This window comes from Saccharomyces mikatae (assembly GCF_947241705.1).
Source record: "Saccharomyces mikatae IFO 1815 strain IFO1815 genome assembly, chromosome: 6".
NCBI lineage: Eukaryota > Fungi > Ascomycota > Saccharomycetes > Saccharomycetales > Saccharomycetaceae > Saccharomyces > Saccharomyces mikatae.
The window spans coordinates 642,095-664,299 of NC_079261.1; the positions used below are offsets into that span (position 1 = coordinate 642,095).

A 22,205-nucleotide genomic window follows, 5' to 3' on the forward strand; every position below is an offset into this window, starting at 1 on the left:
CTTTTACATATTTCAAGTTTCTTTCGCTTCTCTTTTCTCCTTGGATTTTGTTTGCTTTGGCCATTTTGGAGCTAGGTCAATCTCATCTCTTGGATATAACCACTCTAAAAGAAAAAAAAGCATATATTCTACAATACCACATAACAGATAAAGATGTTTGGCCCAGATTCCGTTTCGTTTGTAAAGATTTGCCACCATTTTCATCCAATCCTTATCATCTGTAGAAGAAGTAGAAGATATGTCAGTGTATATGTTAACTGTCCTTTTGGCAACATCCATCCAGTCATACATTTTGGACACATTATCATGAAAAGAAGATGTGTCGAGAGTCTTGCTTCTTATAATTTCAATGGCTTTATTTGTTGCCTGGACAAGGTCAGAAACGGAAGTTTGTTCTGCATAAACAGTCATCTCGTTAGGTAATACCTCAGGAATTCCACCAACCTGTGTTGTTACAATCAGCAAATTGCAAGATGCGGCTTCAACTAATATTGTGCCAAATGCTTCTGTTAAGCTAGCATGCAAATATATGTCACCTCGGCATAATACGTCCCGAACTTTCTCGTGTGGGACAGAACCCAGGAGCTGTACACGTTTTTGTAACCTATAACTTTCAATCATTTGTTGAAAGTCAATGAATTTTGGACCATCGCCGGCAACTATAAATTCTACATCTTCATGCGAGGAGCAAACTTTGGGAATTATCCGAGTAAGCAAGTCAGATCCCTTATTCGGAAATAACCTGCCAATTACCACGATTACTATCTTTCCATTTCCCTGTCTTCCGTCTGTAATATCAATTGGATTTCTTGGCCTGAAATCCTCACTCACAACTGCGTTGGGAATTACGGAAATTATATGTGGTTTTAATTCTGTTCTAACAATCATGTTTTCTTTGCATGTGTTAGAAACGCATATAACCCTGTCTATGTTTGTCAAGGTAAAAGTCAATAACTTGTTCACCCAAATTGATGTCAAATTATTAAAACCGTAGAGTGAATGGTCGGTAAACACAGTTCTCAGTCCCATAGTATTAGCATGAAGAATTCCCTCATGTGCGAAGGTGGAAGCACTGCCATGAGAATGGACAATTTGGATCTGCTCTCTTAGGAGAATATTTCTTATTATTGGGAAGGTTGAAAACACAGTAGGAAACGTAGTTTCTCTAAAAATTACAAAAAATGGTACGTGATAGACCTTTAAGCCATTTGTAAGATGTCGTACGCCGACTCGATCCTTATAAGCGTGAGTTATAATGATCACGGAATGACCTAAATCTATTAATTTCTGGGACAAATGGTATATATGGAACTCAACCCCACCTAATTGAGGATAAAAAAAGTCGCACAGCATTCTATTCTTATTGTTTCAGCTCCCGACGTCTTGAGTTAGTATCATCATCAAAACTATTTATATTGTAGTAGAAACGTGTTTTTAATCTATACATACGCTATATTAAAGCCCATCCCTTATATGAATAATCTCGCAACTAGCTAATCCACGCTTTTTTAATACCTCGTAGATTGGTGCAGCAGCTCCACTAATATCACTGGCATCAATTATAATAACTCATACTGATAAAAATCTCTAGCTTGACTGTCCTCGGACAGCAAGCGAAAAAAATTGAAACGACAAGATGAGATTATTTAAAGGATAGACCCTGGAGTTGCTTCAAATGATTATTAATAGTTTCTATTCCCTCAAACAGAATAAGCATATATATGCTCATACAAAGGAGATGATAAATACTAGGGGCTATACAGCCGTTCCGAACAATGAAGGATCAATTAGTAACACACAAGATGAGCTGAACGCGGAAGCATTTGAGCCAGATATGGGAATGCCTTTAGAACCTCCTGTATATGTAGAAGAGATGGAAATGGAAGAACCACCGCTATCAGAAGCATTTACTGAGAAAATTCAACGGTTTAGAACATGCTTTGAAAATAATGTGATTATTCCAGTGAGGGAAAAGGTTGTGGATCCATTAGCGCAGCTGATTACTTTAGCCTCTGAAAAATTTGATTTTCTTTTGAGTAAAATAGGTAATGTTATGGTGATGAGGAGGATATTTTACATCATATTGATGTCTATCATCGCAGCTCTGATTATTGCGAGTGATAGGCTACCCAATGGGAAAGCTCGAGGTTCGAATGGATTATTTTCAGATCACGACCTTCTCCTACAATACGCTAGAAAATCGATAGATCTTTCAAAGATAGAAAGAGATTTGGAATATATTAGTAGCATGCCCCACATGTCAGGAACAAGTGGAGACGCTGCTATCCGACATTATATCAAAGAGTCTTTCGACAAAAACGGTATAAGGCTAGCCGGAGAAGAGGAGTTCATGGCGTATTCGAATTATCCAGGAAATGCATCACTACATGTATATCCAAAGGATGATACAGAGGGATTTGAGATCCCATTATCTGATGAGAATTTTAGCCCAATGAGCCCGAATGGTGAATTGAGAAACATATCAGTCATTTATGCTAACAAAGCATCATTGGATGATATGGTTTCTTTACAGGATCAAGGTCTTTTAAATAGTGACTTTATTTTACTAGTGCATTACGGAGATTATGTTTTCCAACAAATGGTGATGGCACAAGAATATGGGGCGAAAGCAGTCATCTTTATTTCAGATCCTTATAAAGATAATAAAGATGTGGTACAAATGAAATCTGTTGCATTGCCGCAAAATGGTACTGGTGATGCCCTAACACCTGAGTGGGAGGGGCCCTTAAGGGACCCTATTGATGTGTCAGAAGCCAAATATTTGCCCAAAATTCCATCCATACCCATATCTAATAATCAAGGAGAAAAAATACTATCTAAATTATCTGACACTGGTGTGAAATTTTCTAATCATAAATTCAGTGGGTCGTATAACGACTGTCGCCTTGATTTACTGATTCAAACAGCAATCCGGGAACGCCACCCGGTTCACGATATAGTTGGTAAAATTGAAGGATCGGAGCAAGCTGCTAAGGCAATTGTTATTTCTGCCCCGAGGAACTCTGTTAGTTATGGTGCTATGTATCCGTCTTTTGGTACTGTTATTTTATTATCCTTGATCCAACTTTACCAAGAAATGGTTTACAAATTTGATTGGAAACCTTTAAGAAATATCTATTTCATTTCGTTTGGCGGTTCCGAATTTAATGAAGCAGGAGCTACAGAATTAATGGAGAAGAGAACAGAAGTATTGAAAAGCGAGATATATGCAATGATTGACGTTGGTCAAATTGGTATATGGGATGACAGTAATGATTTGGATATACAATGTCATCCGCTGCTAGCAGATCTTTTTCAAAAGAACATGACGAGCCGTAAATTTAATGTTGAAGTAAATAACGTTCATCAGTTTGGTGACTGGACGCCGTATCTAGCGCGGGGTATGCCAGTTGCAATCATATCATCACCGAGAGTTGTGAGTAGAGATCTTCCGATAGGCACTGTAGAAGACAAATTCGATGATATCAAAGAAAAACTAAGGGATAAAAAGAAGGGGGAAGTTCTTTCTGAGATAATGCTATACCTTATTGAAAAATCACTTGAACTTGTTGATGATCCGTTTATCCCGTTCAGCATATCAAGCTACGTAGATTTTCTTTCAAGTACTCTAAAAGGGCTTCAGAAAGAATGTTCCAATAGCGTTAGTTTTGATGAAGTGTTTTCAGGCATGGCATTATGGGAAAAAACCAAACAGCAATTCGAAAAATGGAAAGGCCAATGGACCGATCTCATGTATGGGAACGGTATATACATAGAGCCTACCATTATTGCCATTAACCGTTGGTCATGGAACTACCTACTTTCGCGAATTGGTACTAATCAATGTTTAGAAGATGGTTTGGCAGAGAGAACCTTTTACAAGAACATTATTTTTGGGCCCAAACTTTGGGTCGAAAAAAGCGATCCACTTCGTTCGTGGACTTTCCCCGAAATTAGAGATTCTATTACAAGCAAGGACTGGAGCTCTGTGCAGGTTCAACTAAACACACTGGGCACAATTTTGCAAAACACGGCAAATACTTTCCTAGAGAATAAAAATCTTCATGGAATAAACACCGAAGAGTTCTGATGGAGGGCTGAAAAGAAATTATATAGCAATTTTCACAGACAGTCACCTTTAGTATTTATGTTATGTAATCTTATTTTTGCCTGATTTCTTATTCTAGGGAGATTGTTTGCGGTAAAGTAGAAAAATTTGGAGTCCACGTGCTCCTCAAGTGTTCCGGCAATAGAGGGTACTACTTGTCCTGGTCATTTCGAAATAATCTATCAGGACATTTCAAACTAATCAATGAGGACATCTCCGCGGGGATAATTTTTTATCTACAGAGCTTTACCGGACAAAATAACTACGCCATGGTGTCACCTATAGACAGACACTTCGACAAGCTAATTCCCGCGATTTTTTTACTTTTATTGCTTTGCGGTCGTAGGTGGAATGCCAAGAGTATTTTAAACCGGAAATTAGTGTAGTAAAGACGAAGATTGTTCAGCACTGCGGGTTTATCATGGGTGCCACGCGCATTTAGAGCCGGATTAGTACCAGCACCACAATGTACTATGCTTTTCATGTATTTTAAAGCAAGAGAGAATATTATGAGCACGTGCACATGCTCACCTTTAATTCTGTAGATGAAAAAGTCGTTAGTAAACATATCATTTAGTCCTAAAATTGAGCTTACCAACCACTATAATTTGCAATATTTGACAAAGTTATCCATATTATGTCCACGCATATATGTTTAAACTTGCAAATCTAAACACAGAACTGTCAGATCGTCAAAATAAAAATAACCTAAACCACCTATGACTTGATATTACATCAGCATAAAAAAACATGCTAAAGCCTTTTAGTCATATCAAACAGTGCTAGAGACGAAGGCAACAACCCACAAACTTACTCCATTAAGAAGCTGTTGAGGGCAAGACAATAGCAATATTGGCGGGCCCCTAAAAAACCACGTTAGATTATTGCCATTCAACGCCAAGCCAGTACTGCGTTAGTAGGCGGTCGAAGGAATGCACATGCGTGAAGGTGAGCAAGTTCAGGTTGAGCAAATATGGTTAAAGCAACATGCCTGCAAACTTTGTCCTGTCCCGCAAAGGAAGCGCAGAAGATGTCGCACAAATCCGCGTGCCTATATTATCTGTGTTTCTCTTTATGTGTCTTGCAATATTTGACCGTTAACGGCAACGGGGAAAAGAAGCATTGCTGACCTCTTTGCTTTTTGACCTCTGTAGTGCCTGCGTGTTTCATTCGTGTTTTTTGGCTTGATCATGTTAACACTGGGAACAAGTACTGGTACCGTGCTTCTTCACACTGGCAAATGCACCCAGAGTCGGCGTTCTCCGAACAAAGGACCTAGTGTTCCTCACACGCCAAAGAGCCACAGCCCTTTGAGGCGTAAAAAAGAAAAGTGGCAAAAGAAAAAACTGTCACTTTCGGGACATTGAGTATCCCACGATGCTTTCTGAGTATTCACATGTTCGTAGAGGTTTACTACTGATCTTGCCCGGTTTCCTGTCAAACCATTCTGATAGTGGTCCGAAACTGTACGTAAAGGGCAATTCAAAGAGACACAAAAGAGTCCCACGACAATTGCTACTGTGTAATATTTGTGATTGGCTAGATAAGAAAAACCTTATCCACCCGTGTGCGCATTGCTTCTTTTCTTCGGATTCCAACTTCATTTTGCTAAAAACGAGTTATTCTGTCATTTTACGTCTTCCAGCTTTGCTCTTTTGTTGAACCTTAATTTATTAATGTACATCAAGTTGTAATTTGTTTTTTCTTCTGCTAATTGAATTTTTGTCTTTCTGTTTTTTTATAACGAATATATATTGATAATGAATTTTTCTATGACTAATCTTGTCGCGTCCGGCTCCCTCTTGTCTCTTGCTATCTTTTGTTTCAGTTAGTTGTAAAAGGTAGGATATTTTTTCCAAAATACTTAACACGACTTAACTCTTAGGTTATTTTCTCTACCCTTATTTTTGAGCGATATAACCTTTATCTAGGGCTACTGATTGCTACTTGCCAAAGTCCTATTTTTTATATGCTAATAAACTAAAATTTAGTTACATTCCAAAATGAACTATAACTGCGAAATACAAAACAGAAACAATAATGATAGTGACAATCAAGTCAGCTTACCCCCTATTCAAGTTCTGTTTAATTCGATAGAAAAACGAAGTGTGCCCGAATTGGCATTCTCGAATGCAGAATACACGCAAGATATCCCACTATCCAGTACTGAAGAGCAAACTCCTCGTGCGTCTCTGCTACTTCCACAACTTCCGGTTGCGTATCCTACGCTCACTGCAGGCACCACTACTACAGCAACTACTAGTACTACTACGAACGATTCGCATTTTCCTCATGAGAATATGAAGAGATCAGAATCGGAGTCAGAAAATATAAAGCGCTGCTACAAATCCGCTCCAATTTACGAAATAATTAATAATGAGAAGGATGTGGAGGCACAGTCACAAAGGCCAATCCCAGATTTTGAGGAACCAAAATCAAAGAAAAAACAGAATTCAGGTAGGAGGTCTAACCTGCCAAAGGAAACGGTACAAATACTGAACACATGGTTGCTAAACCATTTGAATAACCCCTACCCAACACAACAAGAAAAGAGGGAATTGTTAATAAAGACAGGGCTGACTAAGATTCAATTGTCTAATTGGTTTATAAACGTAAGAAGAAGGAAAATATTCAGTGATTATTATACCCTAGTAAACTCAATTCCTAACGAAAATGGAAACAATACCCCAATGGAACGAGTACGGAACGTCTCAGCATATCATAACACGTTATCAGCTGCAAATAATACGACTTATGATGCCACATCAACTTGCTCCACTGACTATGAATTATCCAAAAGATTTGCACATGCTCCTGTTACGCGGCGTAAAAAACTAATTGATAGGCTGGAAGAACTGAAAAAGCTATCCAACCCTGATATGAATTGACCATTCTTTGATGCATTACTTAAATATTCATATAATTATCTCTATTACCCCCTACATTTTATTGTTACTACATATAGTATTATCATATTGTTTAACATGTTACGTTCATCATCGTTACTAATGATTTTTTTGTTTAACCAAATAGCATTATGTCAGCTTCCAAATAACTACACACATATTCATGTATATATACGGTATGGGTACAGTACAAATAAAAATTAGTTGATCTTACTGAGGTATATAGTTATCATCTTCTCTTTCTTCATCAAAGCCGGGTCTAAAAGTACCCATTGCATCAGGAGGGGGAATATAATTATTTGTATTTGATTGTGAGTTACCGCTATTATCAAATCTGGAGTGAGGTGCGCCAACACGTTCTGCAAATGGAATTGCAAACCCACCTCTGGATGCATCAAAGTCAAACCTCAATTCATCACTGACTTGACCACCACTCTTACCACGACCAAATTGTCTTCCATCTTCGAAACCAGGATCCAGATCAATGGTGATTGTCTTTTCGTCTAATTTTGTATCCGACAAATATTTTACCGCATTCAATGCTTCATCTGGGCAACTATATATAATGAAACAAAAGCCACATGGCGTAAACTTGAAACGATCCAGGCCCATGATTATTCTTTTTATCGTACCACACTTGCTAAATAATTCGTAAATTTGTTCCTCAGATGTATAAAAGGAGAGATTCCCTACATAAATAGTGGAGGATTTCATTGACTCGCGTAGTTCTTGTAACCCATTAGGGTTTCTTCTTGCCTTGCGCAATAGATATCTGGATGGGGTATCTAGACGTTTGGTTGAATGGTCATATTTAACTTCGTCGAATTCTTCCAAAGACATCTTTTTTTTATTTGCCTATTGGTTTATATTAATAAATGCAGCTTTTATATAATTACTTTCTAAAATGTTGATTTGTCAGTAGTATATGCCCCATCTTAATTCTTGTTTTATGATTGATGATGCATATATGGTATTTTTCTTGAAAAAACACAAAATCATAAAACTCGGGTAACTTATTGGCATTTTTTGACGGAATTTTACGGTGGCATATCGGGTATATAGTAAGGCGCCATAATTTATCATGTATATTTAGTGAAGTATTAAACTTACTATTAGAATAAGAGTCATCTATCGTCTATCAACTAGTATTCGTATTATTATCGCACACGGTGAAAGAGGATAACATAAATTATGAGAAGCTGTCATTGAAGTTAATGGATGCTGAAACGCAAGGATTGATAATATAATAGGTGTTGTAATATAAATCAACTATCATCTACTAACTAGTATTTACGTTACTAGTATATTATCATATACGGTGTTAGAAGATGACGCAAATGATGAGAAATAGTCATCTAAATTAGTGGAAGCTGAAACGCAAGGATTAATAATGTAATAGGATAAATGAATAACAACATATAAAACGATGATAATAATGTTTATAGAATTGTGTAAAATTGCAGATTCCCTTTTATGGATTCCTAAATCCCGGAGGAGAACTTCTAGTATATCTACATACCTAATATTATTGCCTTATAAAAAATGGAATCCCAACAATTACATCAAACTACACTATTATCTCACATTTATTGGATTCCTATATCGTCAAGGAGAACTCTAATATATCCTATATATGTTGGAATAAGTGATTACTACTATACATTTATTCATATGAATTGGTGTAGTTGATGACGAACATTCTTTAACATGATACTAATAATGTTGGGTAAATGAATACAAACATTCTTATGATGATACCAATAAAATTGGAGTAGGCAAATTCTATTATTAAAATTTTTCTATTTCAATTTATACGAAGAACGTATAGTTGCAATCACTTATTCCAATTTATACGAATAAATGTATAGTAGTAATCACTTATTCCAACATAATTTTCAACAATACACCTAATAATATTGGCTTTATCTGTTGAAATTTGAAAGGCCGGGTGAGAAAGAAGAAATAGATCCATACGTTTGCTTCAGAAGAAGAAAGATGAGACATCCGAGGAAAACAAGGCGTATAAACATCTTAAATAGTCAGCGTTTACGGGCCCTACATCAAGTGTTGAAGAACGCTAAGACTTTGGCATCAATGGAATCCCAACAAATATCCTGAAATTCACCCAACTCTCTGTTGATAATTAGTTGTTTAGTGAGTTGTAATAATTAAGAAAAAGTCGTTCCTTCTTAATTTATATAAGAGAGGTATATAAAAAACACACGATGATTGATTATCTTGAAACCAATGGTTCAGACACAACTCAGGGTATAGATGATTAGTGTTGGGATGAAAATCAACTATCGTCTACCAACTAGTAGTCATACCACTAGTACATTATCATATACGGTGTTAGGAGATGACGCAAATGATGAGAAATAGTCATCTAAATTAGTGGAAGCTGAAACGCAAGGATTGATAATGTAATAGGATCAATGAATAAGAACATATAAAACGATGATAATAATGTTTATAGAATTGTGTACAATTGCAGATTCCCTTTTATGGATTCCTAAATCCCGGAGGAGAACTTCTAGTATATTTACATACCTAATATTATTACCTTATAAAAAAATGGAATCCCAACAATTTCATCAGAATCCAATATTATTTTATCATCATAATTTCATGCAACATAGTCATTACGGCTAACGTGTATGATATTTAGTGATTAATAACATACTTCTTGTTGTATTACGGGCTCGAGTAATACCGGGATGTCTTGACAATCCTAATATACTATCTTAGGGAAGTAACTTATTGTCAAAACGACTTATCAACTTAATTCACGGGATGTTACTTATCCTATATATTATATAAGATATGGTTTATACTAAATAGTGGAAGCGCGGAATCTCGGATCTAACTAATTGTTCAGGTATTTATACATTTGATTAGTTCAGCTCGGAAAAGCAGAGTTTTACCTTATGTTGTTCAATCTGTTCGTTTCGTTATAAGATTGTTTCATATGTGTTTTATGAACGTTTAGAATGATGTATTGTCATACTGACGTATCCCATCTTAAGATACAACACTTCTATAGTTTTGTATTCCGATATAGTGTAACGGCTATCACATCACGCTTTCACCGTGGAGACCGGGGTTCGACTCCCCGTATCGGAGTTTTTTCTCTGACAAACACTCACTATTTTTTTTCAATCTCAAAGTTGCTAATTCTAAATTCTAAACGTCATAATTTCGGAACTGTAGCAAGTACTTATTCTGCCATGAAAAAAATGTGAGAAAAACATATGATCGCATTTCAACGCAAAAGAGCTATGAACATAAAAACTATGAGAATTAAAGGCATAAAATAGGGCCATATAAGGGCCAAAAAACAACTGCTGAAAAATGTTAACTAAACTAAAATAAAATGAAAATATACTAAACATAAGATAAATCTTCAAAATAAGAACTTAGAGGCATAATGAATGTATTTTTAAAGAATCAATCTCAGCAATCCTCACACTTAAGTTTTGCTTGATTTCTTTTTATTTTTCAATGCGCGCGGCTTCAATAGTTCAAAGCTACACATCATACCTGTCGTAACGCTCATTACTGCCCCCCAATTTTGAAACTCCCCACAGTAATTGGGCGCTGAAAAGATTGTTACGAACTTTTTCTTAGCAAAAAATTCATACCCATCTTCCACAACCATATGTCCTCTAATTACTAAGTCGAATTTAAACTTGGCACAGAAATCAAGGACATTCCTTTTAGAAAAAGTGTACGAAACACCACGGTCATTGTCTGACCAATCAGAAACCTGAGGGTCTGGATCACTCCATAACAAATCTGTAACTAATCCACTTTCGGGTATATCCGTTGGTCTTACAACTTTTTCAATCTGTTTCATATCCTCTAAATCAGGTGATATACCTCCATGAACGCAAAAGATTTTGTCTTGGATAATGGCTGCTAGTGGCAAGGTATTGAACACATCAACAAACATTTTCCATACTTTCGAATTCAATCGTCTTTTGCATTCATCATAGAAACCGTACATCTTTGTAACATTAGCGGATTCGTGGTTACCTCTTAACATAAAAAAGTTGTCTCTATACTTTATCTTATAACATAATAACAGCAGAATGGTTTCCAATGAGTTCTTACCTCGGTCAACATAATCACCAAGAAACAAATAATTCGTATCTGATGGTACACCAGATAACTTTAAAATTCGCAGTAGGTCATTAAATTGTCCATGAACATCACCTACAATTTTGATAGGTGCTTGTAACCTTAATAAAGTAGGCTGATTCAAAAAAATTTCCCTGGCATGGTAGCAGATAAGCTGAATTTCCCAAGAATGGAATGGAAATTTTTTTTTAGAATTCTTGGTGATATCTCTTGATTCACCAGCTTGTAGTAGTTTTTCAATTGCAATGTCAATATCAAGACCTTCATTAGAAGAAGCGTCATGTGAATACCGTCTCAAAAATATAGGCTTCTTGCTGCTATTGGGATTGGGTATCCCAGATGTTGGAAACGAAGGCACCCCAAACGAGCTTGCTTTCACAGAAGATGAAGGTGACTTAACTCTGGATGATAACCCAGATGATTTCAAAAATGATGACGTTGATGAAGAAGCAGATGTGGCGGATGAATAGTACGAGGAAAAGGAATATGATGATGGAGAAGAACAATTTGACTCGCGATAAGAGGGTGATGTCAAGATATTATTTGAAGTAGTGGCAGTTGTGGTGGAGGAAGTTCTTGAGGTATTGATCAATTTCGGGGCAGTTGTAGATGATGACAAATCCTTCGCGACTGAAACATCGATATCTAGGTACAAGCTCTTCAAGGTACCATCTTTGGTATATATTTTCTGTTTATGTGCATTTTCGCCTGGAATGAGTATATTATCATTGCTAGTTCGTTTATTGTTGTTGTTCTTCGCGGTCGATGCTAAAGTATTGTTGTAATTGTTTATAGAATGTTTATTATTGAATTTCTTGATAGTAGGTAGAGACCTACTATCATCTGGGTCATTAGGTTCGTTACTGTTGAGATCATCTGAAGGTGTAGTTAATTGTTGCTGACTAGAGTTAGAATTAGTTGAGCAATTCGGTACTGCAAAGTTGTTATTTGATCTGGACGGGCTTCTTCTCATAAATAGACTATAAGTGAAGGGGAAGTAATATCTAACTCAAAAGGAAAACGGACTAAAATATTAAAAGAGATTATTTGGTAAAGGCAAGCTTGTAAATGAAACGCTGGAGTCTTGGCAAAACAAGATTGATATGAATTTGATAATCCTGATTAATTGTATTTATTATCTGTGGGGAATGCTCACTAAAAAGTTGTTAAAATACTGATTCGTCAAAAGCGTATCTACTAACACCGGCTTTTTAATAGATACGAAGTCCAGAGATATCGCTAAATTTGCGGTGGTTGCGTTCAACGTTTTCTTTCTTTTTCGTTCTGTGAATTTGTCATTTATTACGTAATCCGGGTTATATGCATCCGCCTCTTGGATTCGTATAGAAGTACAAATTTATATATAGATGATTAATTAAAGTATATCAAAGAGTGTACTTTCCATAAAGTATTCTCGGCGTCTTCGCTTCCTATAAACTTTGTTCCAGCTAAAAGAAAATTTTTGTACTTAATAAGTGAGTTGCGCAGTAGGTTATATCACCTTTGTTGTTGCTGAGTATGCATGTAACCAACATTCTCCATTCTGCGATTCACCGCTCTTGTAGTTGGCTGCAGAGAATTAATGACGCGTTGGTGATGCAAAGTGGTACTGGAACCTATCGGACCTCTTAGCAAGTTACGGGTATTCTGTGAAGCAGCGTGGCTCATGCTATGGTTTGTACTCGACGTTCTATTCTTGTTGATTGGATTAACGTCTTTGTTAAATGAGTAACTTTCGTTTTTCCATATACTGGATAACACTGCTTGAATTTTAGCATTTGCAAGATGTGGATAAAGATTATCAAATTTTTTGTCATAATCAGTAAAAAGTAAATCATTCTCATCCTTATGGTCTGTTGTATCGTTGGAATGAGCAATAGACTGCCCATCGTTATGGCTTTTTTTCCTGATATTTTTTGCGTTCCCTGGCATCGTAGGCTCTATTCGCAACAACGCTTCATCAAGTGGGTTGTAGAATCTTTTTACATTAGAATATTCATGAGATATTCTTTCAAACTCTCTTTTTGCGTCAATATTTCCCGCCATAAAGATAGAGTCACTACTGTCGTTTTGCGAACTTAAATCCATGATGGAATTTTCTCTCTGTAACCATAATTTTCTTTGTGTTCTTGATTCTGCATCAATTCCGTCAGATTTAAGGAACTGAGCAAAACTATTAAATTTGGTACCGGAGTCAGATTGTTTGTTGGCATTGCCATTGACATTAGTACTCGATGTGGAATGTTCATGGGACAATGGAGAGTTTAAGGCTACTGCATTCTTGCCAGTATCATTTGATCTTAAAAGTAAACTCTGGTTACCTTTTTTATGAAAAATACTATTTATTCTTGATGAACCATGGAAGCTTTCAGGAGCTGCTCTCCTCAAATTATTTGTTAAGCTGGATATGGAAGTCGAAAAGCTATGCTGAGGAACGTTGTTATCTTTACTGGTGTTGTTAGTAGCAGGAGGAAAAATAGATTGAGAGTTTGGTATTTTTTGACCAAGTTGAGATTGCCTGACATTTTTTGTGCTACTACGCAATTTGTCATCATCAAGGCCATTAAAAGTATCCTCTAAGTTCATACGTTCACCAGAGCTGTGAATTTCATTTCCAAGAGAATTTTGAATGGATGGTAAATTTTCAAGCCTACGTTCAACTCCAGTCGACTGGGAAAGGATCATATTAGGTACATAATTTTCCAATATACTATTTCCTTCGATATCCTTAACATTGCCATCAGTGGAAGATATATTACCAGGCTTAATTAAGTCTTCCTCTTCGTTCAATAATTTGTGCTGTTTCGAACTTTGTCTTCTGAGGGGCATAAAACTTGAATCACTTTTTCTTGATGAACTACTCCTAGGAGCATCAATATGATCTTCTTGATCAAACTGTTCTTCCGAATGGCTTGGTACATGATTATCCCTATGAGCATCTAATGTGTTACCGACATCAAGAATCTTTTCTTGTGTATTAGATGACGCATGTGAAATGCCATCGCCTGATTTCTCCAATGAAAGCTTAAATTTTTTAGAATCGTCGGATTTGACACCAACGTCAGATCCTGTTATTGAATTTGGTTGTTCCTGTTCATTAATAATACTTTCTTTGATTAGCTTTGTTTCCGTTAAGCTTGGTGCCTCTTGTCCATTATGCTGGAGTTCTACAGACTGGCTTGTTTCTCTGGGGTAGTCATTAGATGACAAGTGAGGTAATGGTAGCGAAACGGCTCTGTATTTTTCGTTCCGATCTATAGATGATTTACGTTCTTCTTTTTCATCTATTGTATCAGGTGATTGTAATTTATTATGGCTTAAATGTGGTGTATTTTTTTTCTGTTCAGACATAATTTGTTCGGTTCTTATTCTATCGTTTTTCATCTTTTCATCTTCTACATTATCTTCAGAAAAGTATTCTACCTCTTCATCAGTAGTAGATTCATTTTTGTTAGATGCTTGTGCGTCTCGAAGACTCAGAACGGATTGAGTGCTTTTGCTTCTACGTGGTTTTAGACTGAAACCACCGCCTCCGGAATTAGAGTGACTACTACTCTTCGGGCTTAGTAAGGTGTTATGTACCGGACTGTGAAATGACGCTGATCTTTTTCCTTGGTTGGATTTTACTCTTGTTAAAGCTGTCATATTCAACCCACTGATTGTTCGCTTTCTGAAAAGTGCATCAGTACTCTTACATTTTTGAGAGATGTTATGTTTATTGAAATAATCATTGTCCAGTGTACCATCATGAGTTAGAACTCTGCGCAAACCTTTGAAACTTGCGTTACTCTTTGCTCTCGACCTAGTCGAAAACTGTCTAAATGGTTTTGATTGGTGTGATACTGTTGATGCAATAGGAGACGCTATTTCAGCGTCTGATTTCAAAGTTCTTCCTCTATGTACCATATCTGCAGTTTTCTCGGGGAGAGTATTTCATATGCTCATATACCTATGGTGATCTACTCCATGAATGGGCGATTGTGCTTGTCGATTGCATAGTTGGATTCCTTAATAATCATGTCGACCAAATTGACAACTAGTTTAGTTTTGGTTACCCGAATGATGGTATATCTATCGAACGTGTAAAATCGATCATTTGTATATATGTATGTACTAATAGATGTATTACGTATCATCATTACAATTATCATTTCTGGTTAAGGTTTTATGTAGTTGTTTTGTTTTCATTGAATGGCATTAGAATTACTTGAGTATTTTTTCTCCCATAGCAGTAATTCTCTAGTTAGATCGTCCATCATTGACAAACTTTCCTTATAACCATTGTAAATTGTATCAACTTTCTCTACGAAGTGCTGATTTTCAACAAATCGCACAAACTCTTCTCGATCGGACTGGTCTTCACTCAATTCCCATTGAGTTCTGGAAATGAATTCTAGAATAGCAGACACCCTTCTTCTCATTTCGTTCAATGAAGTCCTCTGTGGGGGTAATCGAGGTTTTACTGGTTTATCGGTGCCTATATCAGCACTTCTTCTACTTTGGTTGGTATCTGAACTTGTATTGCTTCGACGCGTTCTGCTACTCTTTTTTACTGGCTTGGAAACTCTTTTAGGACCCCTTGAACTAGCTTTCCTTGAGTCCTCTTCGGAAGAAGATATGGAGGTTAGAGGTGGAATAGGTTCATCTGTTTTTTCAGTCTCTTGCACTGAACTTGTTGATAATTCCTTCTCTTGACTGCTTTCTTTTTCTACGTCCTTTGATTTTTCCATCGATGACTCTTTAGATGACTGCAGTCTAGTTATCAAATCAGCATCTGTTATTGATTCTGGTTTACCTTCTGTTAATATAACATCCGTCTGTAGTCTAGTAGTGCCATTATGGGCGTTTAGATCGCCTTCGTAAGTGTTAGCATCATTTCCATCGATTTCAGGATCTTCTGGATGCGATGTTCTCCTGCTCTCTTTCAAAGCCTTTTCTAACATTCTTTGATATTGTTTTTCTTCTCTTGCCATGAAAGTAGCCCTTTTTCTATCTAACAGCTTTTTATCGCTCTCCCCAGCATCCAGTGAATATTGATCCGCAGAGGCATCCTCTATTGAATTTCTTCTCCTCCTTCTACTGGACCTTGTAGTACCGTCTTTAGTGAAACCTAAACCCGAAATCTCATCTTCCACTTCATCCTCTTCATCATCGATATTGTCATCAGTATTGCTAGTATTTTTGGGACTTTTCTCGACTTCATCCGCGGTGGTAGGTTTACTCGTGGCCGCATTTCGAGCTCTTCTCCTCGATTGTCTTTTCTTCTCCTGAACAGGTTTATATACTGACCTTGCTTCACCAGTATCTGTGGTAAAGAGCTGGTGGAGTTCCGGCCTGCATTGTTCACACCAATATTTATCAGGGGCATTATCTTGGGTAATACTTACACAATAACCGTGCTGCCAAGAACTACACTGCTCACATTGAATGAAAAACCCAGAGTCATCAGGAGTATCGAGCTCGCCGCATATACAGCGGGTTTCACCTTCCTCTTCTTCCCTCTCTCCTTCTACATCTTGTATAGAAACATCTTCATGCTCGACGCTCTCTTCCTGTACACCTTCAGGCGCCCCTGTTGTTGTCGTTGCTGTTGATAATGATGCAGTATCTATTAGTTGATTATTCGCAGTAACTTCTGCTTTCTCCATGTCTTCATTCTCTATTACAGAATTTTTAGACACTACTGTTGTCGATTCCATTAATTCTTTGTATCCTTCTATTTGTTTTTGTTATCTTGTACCAACACTACGAAAAGTAAACACTCTAGGAAACACCCTATTAATAATCTCAGATACTAAGTTTGTACCCTTGCAAGTAAGCAACTACACAATATTTCATAAACAAAAACTAATAACAACAAAGAAGAAAAAGCAAATCAACAAAATGATATTTTTGATCATGCTGTGAAAAACTACCAATCGAAAACTGAAAACTGAAAACGCAGCTGATTGTGCTGTGCGGTTTACCTAATTTACCCATAGCGGAGAAATTTTTCAAAACTGAATTGATTATGCTAAAGCTGTTTGCGGAAAGCTCCGTTTTATTTCCGTGCCCAAAAGAGGGTAATATCCATAATGTGTGATCGAAAAAAAATAACCGCCGAGCTCTCTTCAATTATCAAGTTCATCAAGAAATGAAAGAACTGGATGCAGTTGCATTCAAGAGAGTTTTAGTAGGGTGGCGCCATTAGCAATATTCAACCGTGTACAAATAAGCGTATGATGATGGTTACACATCCATCATATACGGCCATGTTATTTTATCTTTATCCATAATCAGCAGTATTGATGGTTCCCCAGTATTATAACTGAAGAATGGAAATTTAGTTACTTTATGTACAATACTGTTTTAACTCTTTTCCGCTCATGGTTCGCATTAAGGCCTGAGTAGTAAACTTTCTTCTTGGTATATCTTAGCGTCCTAAAAAAAGCGACGCTGCTGAAAAAAAAACATGAAAAAAAACATGATGATGAAAAACTTTTGCTAGCGGAACTCATCGTTTTGGCTTAGCTTCTCGTCTTCGCCAATTGAAACTTGAGTATCGAGCGTAAAGAAGCGGTTGAAATGAGGAACTTATCTCATTACGGTCCTGCACTATGTGTTAAATTTTACAATGATTATGTTCTTGCTGGTTATGGACCCTTCATCCATGTTTATGACTATCGTTCAAATACGTTGATCAATAAATGTAGATTATTTCACTACAATAAGGTTCATGGAATAAACATTTCGACTTATGGTAAAATTCTGGCCTATGGTGCGAGATCTGTGACAATATTGAAACTCGAAGATGTTCTAAAGAAAGCTTCATTAGAGGATTCCGAAAGAATTAATTCAGATTGGGTTACCGGCGCTACGTTTAGTTTTGACGAGTCACAAATATATTTGTTGACTTGTTATAATAAAGTACTTGTTTGTGATTTGAATTGTGAAGTGATTTCGAGGAAATCTCTAAGTGGAGAAAGGTCTATTCTATATTCCGGTATAATTAAGGTTTTCGGTCCAGACAAGGTATATGTCAATGCAGGTACCGTTATGGGCGGTGTTATCATTTGGGATTTATTTTCAGAAACGAAAATTCACAATTTACTGGGTCATGAAGGTTCTATATTTTATGTTAATCTGAGTAATAATGGGAAATATGTGGCCAGTTGTTCTGATGATAGATCAATTAGACTATGGGATCTACAAACCGGTGAGCAATTGTCGATCGGGTGGAGCCATACCGCAAGAATTTGGAATTTAATGTTTTTTGATAATGATACGAAATTAATAAGTGTTTCTGAAGACTGCACATGTCGTATATGGAATATTGTCGAATCACAAAAAAAGGATGCCGAATTATCCATATCCAACGTTTATGAAGTACATTTAATCAAGAGTATATGGGGAGTTGATGTGAAAGAGGATGAGATGATAGCTGTGACCTCTGGGAATGATGGTAGATTGAAACTGATTGATCTTCACCAGTTGAAAAGACATGGCGACGAAGAATTATCATTCAGTCTAGATGATATCACCGAACAATGTGGCATCATTTTTGATAGAAATGAGAGCATCAAGGGGTTCCAAGGATTCCCTTTTGGTGTAGTTGCTATCACTTCGTCAGGTAAAATTCTGAAATTTAGTGACGTTACGAAACAATGGAAATTATTGCTAACTAATGAAAATTTTATTTCTTATCCGATTACGAATGGAATTCAAACAGATAATATCGCTGTTTTTTCTAATAATAAGAGTGATGTTCTCCTGATGAAATTCAGCGAAAATGGGGCTGACATAATTCAATCTGAAGAATTCCATTTGGATGAACTTTCCAAGACAAATAATTGTCTCGTAGCTGAATTCAATGATCAATCATTCTTACTTACATTGCAGTCTCCAAACCCTCGTGATAAGTTTTTATGTTTAGAAATAAGTCGTCAAGACTTGAAAATCAAAAGTAAGCACTGCTTTAACAAACCTGAAAATTTTTCGCCTTCGTGCTTAACGTCCTTCAAGAATCATATTTTAGTCGGCTCACGTTTTAGCACAGTAGTGATTTACAACTTACTTGATGACAATGAAGAGCCCTTCATAATTAGAAGATTAAGCCCTGGCGATACAACCACCTCAATAGAATTTGTGGAAAGTAAGGATCATTCTGCCGTCTTTTCTGTAACAAATAGAGATGGCTATTACGTTTTTATTGAGTTAACTAAAACCTATGTGGAAGGGCTTCCTCAACACATTAGTTGCAAGGTTTTGCATTCTAATAAGATGATGAAGGGTTTTCTGGAGGGCGCTTTCTTTAACTCAAACGGTGAGTACATTACTTATGGGTTCAAGTCTAGCTTATTTTACCTCTACAACGAGACCAACTGCTATGAATTAGCTAGTGAAGTATGTGGTGGTTCCCATCGTCTGTGGAATCTCAGTAAAATCGCCAACGGTCACATACTAATGTATATCAAGGCATCCCGCTTTCATCTAAGAAAAATTTACAATTCAGTTGTCCCTGAAACTTTAGAAAACGGTATTCACGGAAGAGAAATTAGAGATATTTCAATCTGTCCGAACACGAATGCCAACACGAATGGCAATTTTAATAATGGTCATATATTCTGCACCGCGTCTGAAGATACTACCATCAAGTTAGGATATTTCGACAAAAAAACAGGTAAGGTAAATAATTTTTGGACTCAAAGAAAGCATGTTTCTGGGCTACAACGTTGCCAGTTCATCAATGAAAGATTAATGATATCATCCTCGGCTAGAGAGGAACTGTTTTTATGGGAATTGAATGATAAGTATGACAAACGGCCATATATGACAATACGACAAACATTACCCACATCTACAAATAACCCCGATTTAAGAATTATGGATTTTGATGTAAAATTTGTATCTCAATCAGGTAACTTTATATTGGCTACTGTTTATTCGGATTCCACGATAAAAATTTGGTATTATGAAGATGATCAAAATAAGTTTGACCTAATCATGCAAGGCCGCCATAAGACGTGCTGCTTATTTAATGTTGTTATTATTACACTGAAAGATCAAATCCTTGTTGTCGTTTCACCAACGAATGGATATCTAGTTGTTTATGATATAACAGAATTCGTTCCATTTACCGTTGATCTAACTTCTGGTGATTTAGTCGAAACCAAATTGAATACTACTATTTCAGATCTTCCCGCTCCTGTATCACAATTACAAGTACATCAGTCCGGTATTAAATCTTTAGATTATGTTGTCGATACGACAAGATCTTTAGCAACAATTTTAACAGGTGGTGATGACAACGGCTTGGGGTTGACCAACTTGAAATTAGATGATGCGAATACAGCAGTGTTAAAGCTAAGTGATTTTATTGCTTCTGCTGCTTCTTCTACAATAACATCAGGTATGTTGATTAATAGTGGTAAAGAAGCTATTACCACATCGGTTGATCAAGTAATACGCGCTTGGAAAATTACCGCAGGCAAACTTTCGTTGGCAGATAAGAAGCGTACCACTGTAGCGGACACAGGATCACTAGATATCATCTCCAATGATGAACACCCTGATTCCAATAAAACGTTACTGATTGGAGGAGTGGGTTTATCTATTTGGAGTAAATAATTACAGATATATTGACAGGTACATATTATTATAGGTATCTCTTATTTACAGATTTTAGAAGGAAACAGAGTTATAATACTTCATGAAACACATGAGAGTAGAAAAATATATAGATTTTTCACCGTTCATCCTTGGCGCTGCTTATGTTTCTTGTTTGACTTGCAGTAAATGTATACTCTTCCCTTTCTTCTCACTAAGTAACAATCGCTGCAGAATTTTTTCACAGAGGTTCTAACTTTAAAACCTCTACTAAAAACCAGAGACTTGTTAGCTGCGGCAAGACCTTGTTGGGGAGCAGCAGTCGTTAACAGGCTGGGCATTGTGTAGGCCCTCGTTATGGCTGCCGGCGATGGTTTCATGTGCGACAGCACCCTTGGTATACTGAAACAGAGACTCTGCAAGAACATTTATCTTTTGTTTATTCCTCTTTCTGACTAGGGAACTCAGGGATGGTAGTATGATTCTTAATAGTTATATGCAGGCATACGGAAACAATATTAGTCCCGTTACAGTGCCTTATTGACTTACTTTCTTTTCGGAATGTGTGCGAAGACAGAATTTTTAATTTCGGCCTGAAGAAGGGATAAAAAAATCAGAGATGTTGTTTCGAATAGAGTAAACAGCCAGGACAGTACATAAAAGTAACTATGCACGTACCAGAATCGTCTGGTCGTCTTCAGAAGCGAGATTTTAGTGTTTATGGTTCCATGCTTGCTTCTTATCTTTTCTCCTGGAATCTTCCTTGAGTTAAGAAGCCTACATTGGCAAATTTTGAAGAAAACGTGGAGAACGCTTGAAAAAGGAAAACCAGATATTTCATCACATGCAAACAGCCAGAGCGAGTTATATCGTGCTTATGACTGCCATGGTAACTTGTATCTTAGTAATTCTTGTATGCTTACGCTGGTATTCTTGAGAACTGTAACCCGGCGGTTTTTTTTTTCTTGTGGTACTTTTTTGCTATGAGAAGAGAAGAGAAAACAGAGGAAAAAACCTGATCTTGATATTGACTTCACAAGTGGATCTTGTGGATGTTCGAAGGTCTTCAAAGAGGTTCAGTCACAATCGCAACAATACTCCATCCCTCCATAGCAGCAATAAATTTGTTAGTTCCTTTGTCTTTCGTGGAAAGAAAAAAACTAAACTCAGTACAGCTCAGCGCTATATCTACGCGAACCCGTTGTCCACTCTAATACATCAACTTTATAGAGTTTCCCACCTCACTGAGTTCCCTCCTTTAGCTTTGTTATTTATTCAGTTTCTCCACTTTGCAATTTCCAGAACTGACAGGCTCTGTACCTTTTCTTAGATACATATACACCTCATTTCTTTTGAACATTGTATTCTTTTATTCTCTTCGTTCTTCCGTTGTTTGATATTTTCTCCCGCTAAGCCTTTTGACTTACTTATCCTGCTTTTGTCAATTAGATTTTTTCTGTAATTGG

The 22,205-nt window shown here is 36.7% G+C and overlaps 8 protein-coding genes and 1 non-coding gene across 9 annotated transcripts; 4 read left to right on the forward strand and 5 right to left on the reverse strand.

The window, feature by feature from the left end:
* Window positions 1–12: 12 nt before the first annotated feature.
* Window positions 13–1,353, reverse strand: SPT14 (phosphatidylinositol N-acetylglucosaminyltransferase SPT14; the record flags this gene model as incomplete). Its single annotated transcript, XM_056222348.1, has 1 exon — window positions 13–1,353. One exon carries the CDS (start codon window positions 1,351–1,353, stop codon window positions 13–15), a length of 1,341 nt encoding a protein of 446 aa, XP_056082049.1.
* Window positions 1,354–1,738: 385 nt separating this feature from the next.
* TRE1 (Tre1p) lies at window positions 1,739–4,090 on the forward strand (the record flags this gene model as incomplete). The annotated part of the gene is made up of 1 exon (XM_056222349.1): window positions 1,739–4,090. One exon carries the CDS (start codon window positions 1,739–1,741, stop codon window positions 4,088–4,090), a length of 2,352 nt encoding a protein of 783 aa, XP_056082050.1.
* A 2,021-nt stretch (window positions 4,091–6,111) lies between these two features.
* Window positions 6,112–6,996, forward strand: CUP9 (Cup9p; the record flags this gene model as incomplete). The annotated part of the gene is made up of 1 exon (XM_056222350.1): window positions 6,112–6,996. The coding sequence occupies one exon, from the start codon at window positions 6,112–6,114 to the stop codon at window positions 6,994–6,996; it is 885 nt and encodes a 294-aa protein (XP_056082051.1).
* A 228-nt stretch (window positions 6,997–7,224) lies between these two features.
* Window positions 7,225–7,854, reverse strand: CBC2 (nuclear cap-binding protein subunit CBC2; the record flags this gene model as incomplete). Its single annotated transcript, XM_056222351.1, has 1 exon — window positions 7,225–7,854. One exon carries the CDS (start codon window positions 7,852–7,854, stop codon window positions 7,225–7,227), a length of 630 nt encoding a protein of 209 aa, XP_056082052.1.
* Window positions 7,855–10,065: 2,211 nt separating this feature from the next.
* Window positions 10,066–10,137, forward strand: Smki_6.trna23E. Its single transcript has one exon. It is a non-coding gene; the product is annotated as a tRNA-Glu (tRNA).
* A 346-nt stretch (window positions 10,138–10,483) lies between these two features.
* On the reverse strand, window positions 10,484–12,127 carry PPQ1 (protein-serine/threonine phosphatase; the record flags this gene model as incomplete). Its single annotated transcript, XM_056222353.1, has 1 exon — window positions 10,484–12,127. The coding sequence occupies one exon, from the start codon at window positions 12,125–12,127 to the stop codon at window positions 10,484–10,486; it is 1,644 nt and encodes a 547-aa protein (XP_056082053.1).
* Window positions 12,128–12,651: 524 nt separating this feature from the next.
* On the reverse strand, window positions 12,652–15,060 carry TCO89 (Tco89p; the record flags this gene model as incomplete). Its single annotated transcript, XM_056222354.1, has 1 exon — window positions 12,652–15,060. One exon carries the CDS (start codon window positions 15,058–15,060, stop codon window positions 12,652–12,654), a length of 2,409 nt encoding a protein of 802 aa, XP_056082054.1.
* Window positions 15,061–15,338: 278 nt separating this feature from the next.
* CTI6 (Cti6p) lies at window positions 15,339–16,853 on the reverse strand (the record flags this gene model as incomplete). The annotated part of the gene is made up of 1 exon (XM_056222355.1): window positions 15,339–16,853. The coding sequence occupies one exon, from the start codon at window positions 16,851–16,853 to the stop codon at window positions 15,339–15,341; it is 1,515 nt and encodes a 504-aa protein (XP_056082055.1).
* An 865-nt stretch (window positions 16,854–17,718) lies between these two features.
* Window positions 17,719–20,760, forward strand: RTT10 (tRNA (34-2'-O)-methyltransferase regulator RTT10; the record flags this gene model as incomplete). The annotated part of the gene is made up of 1 exon (XM_056222356.1): window positions 17,719–20,760. One exon carries the CDS (start codon window positions 17,719–17,721, stop codon window positions 20,758–20,760), a length of 3,042 nt encoding a protein of 1,013 aa, XP_056082056.1.
* Between the last annotated feature and the right edge of the window lie 1,445 nt (window positions 20,761–22,205).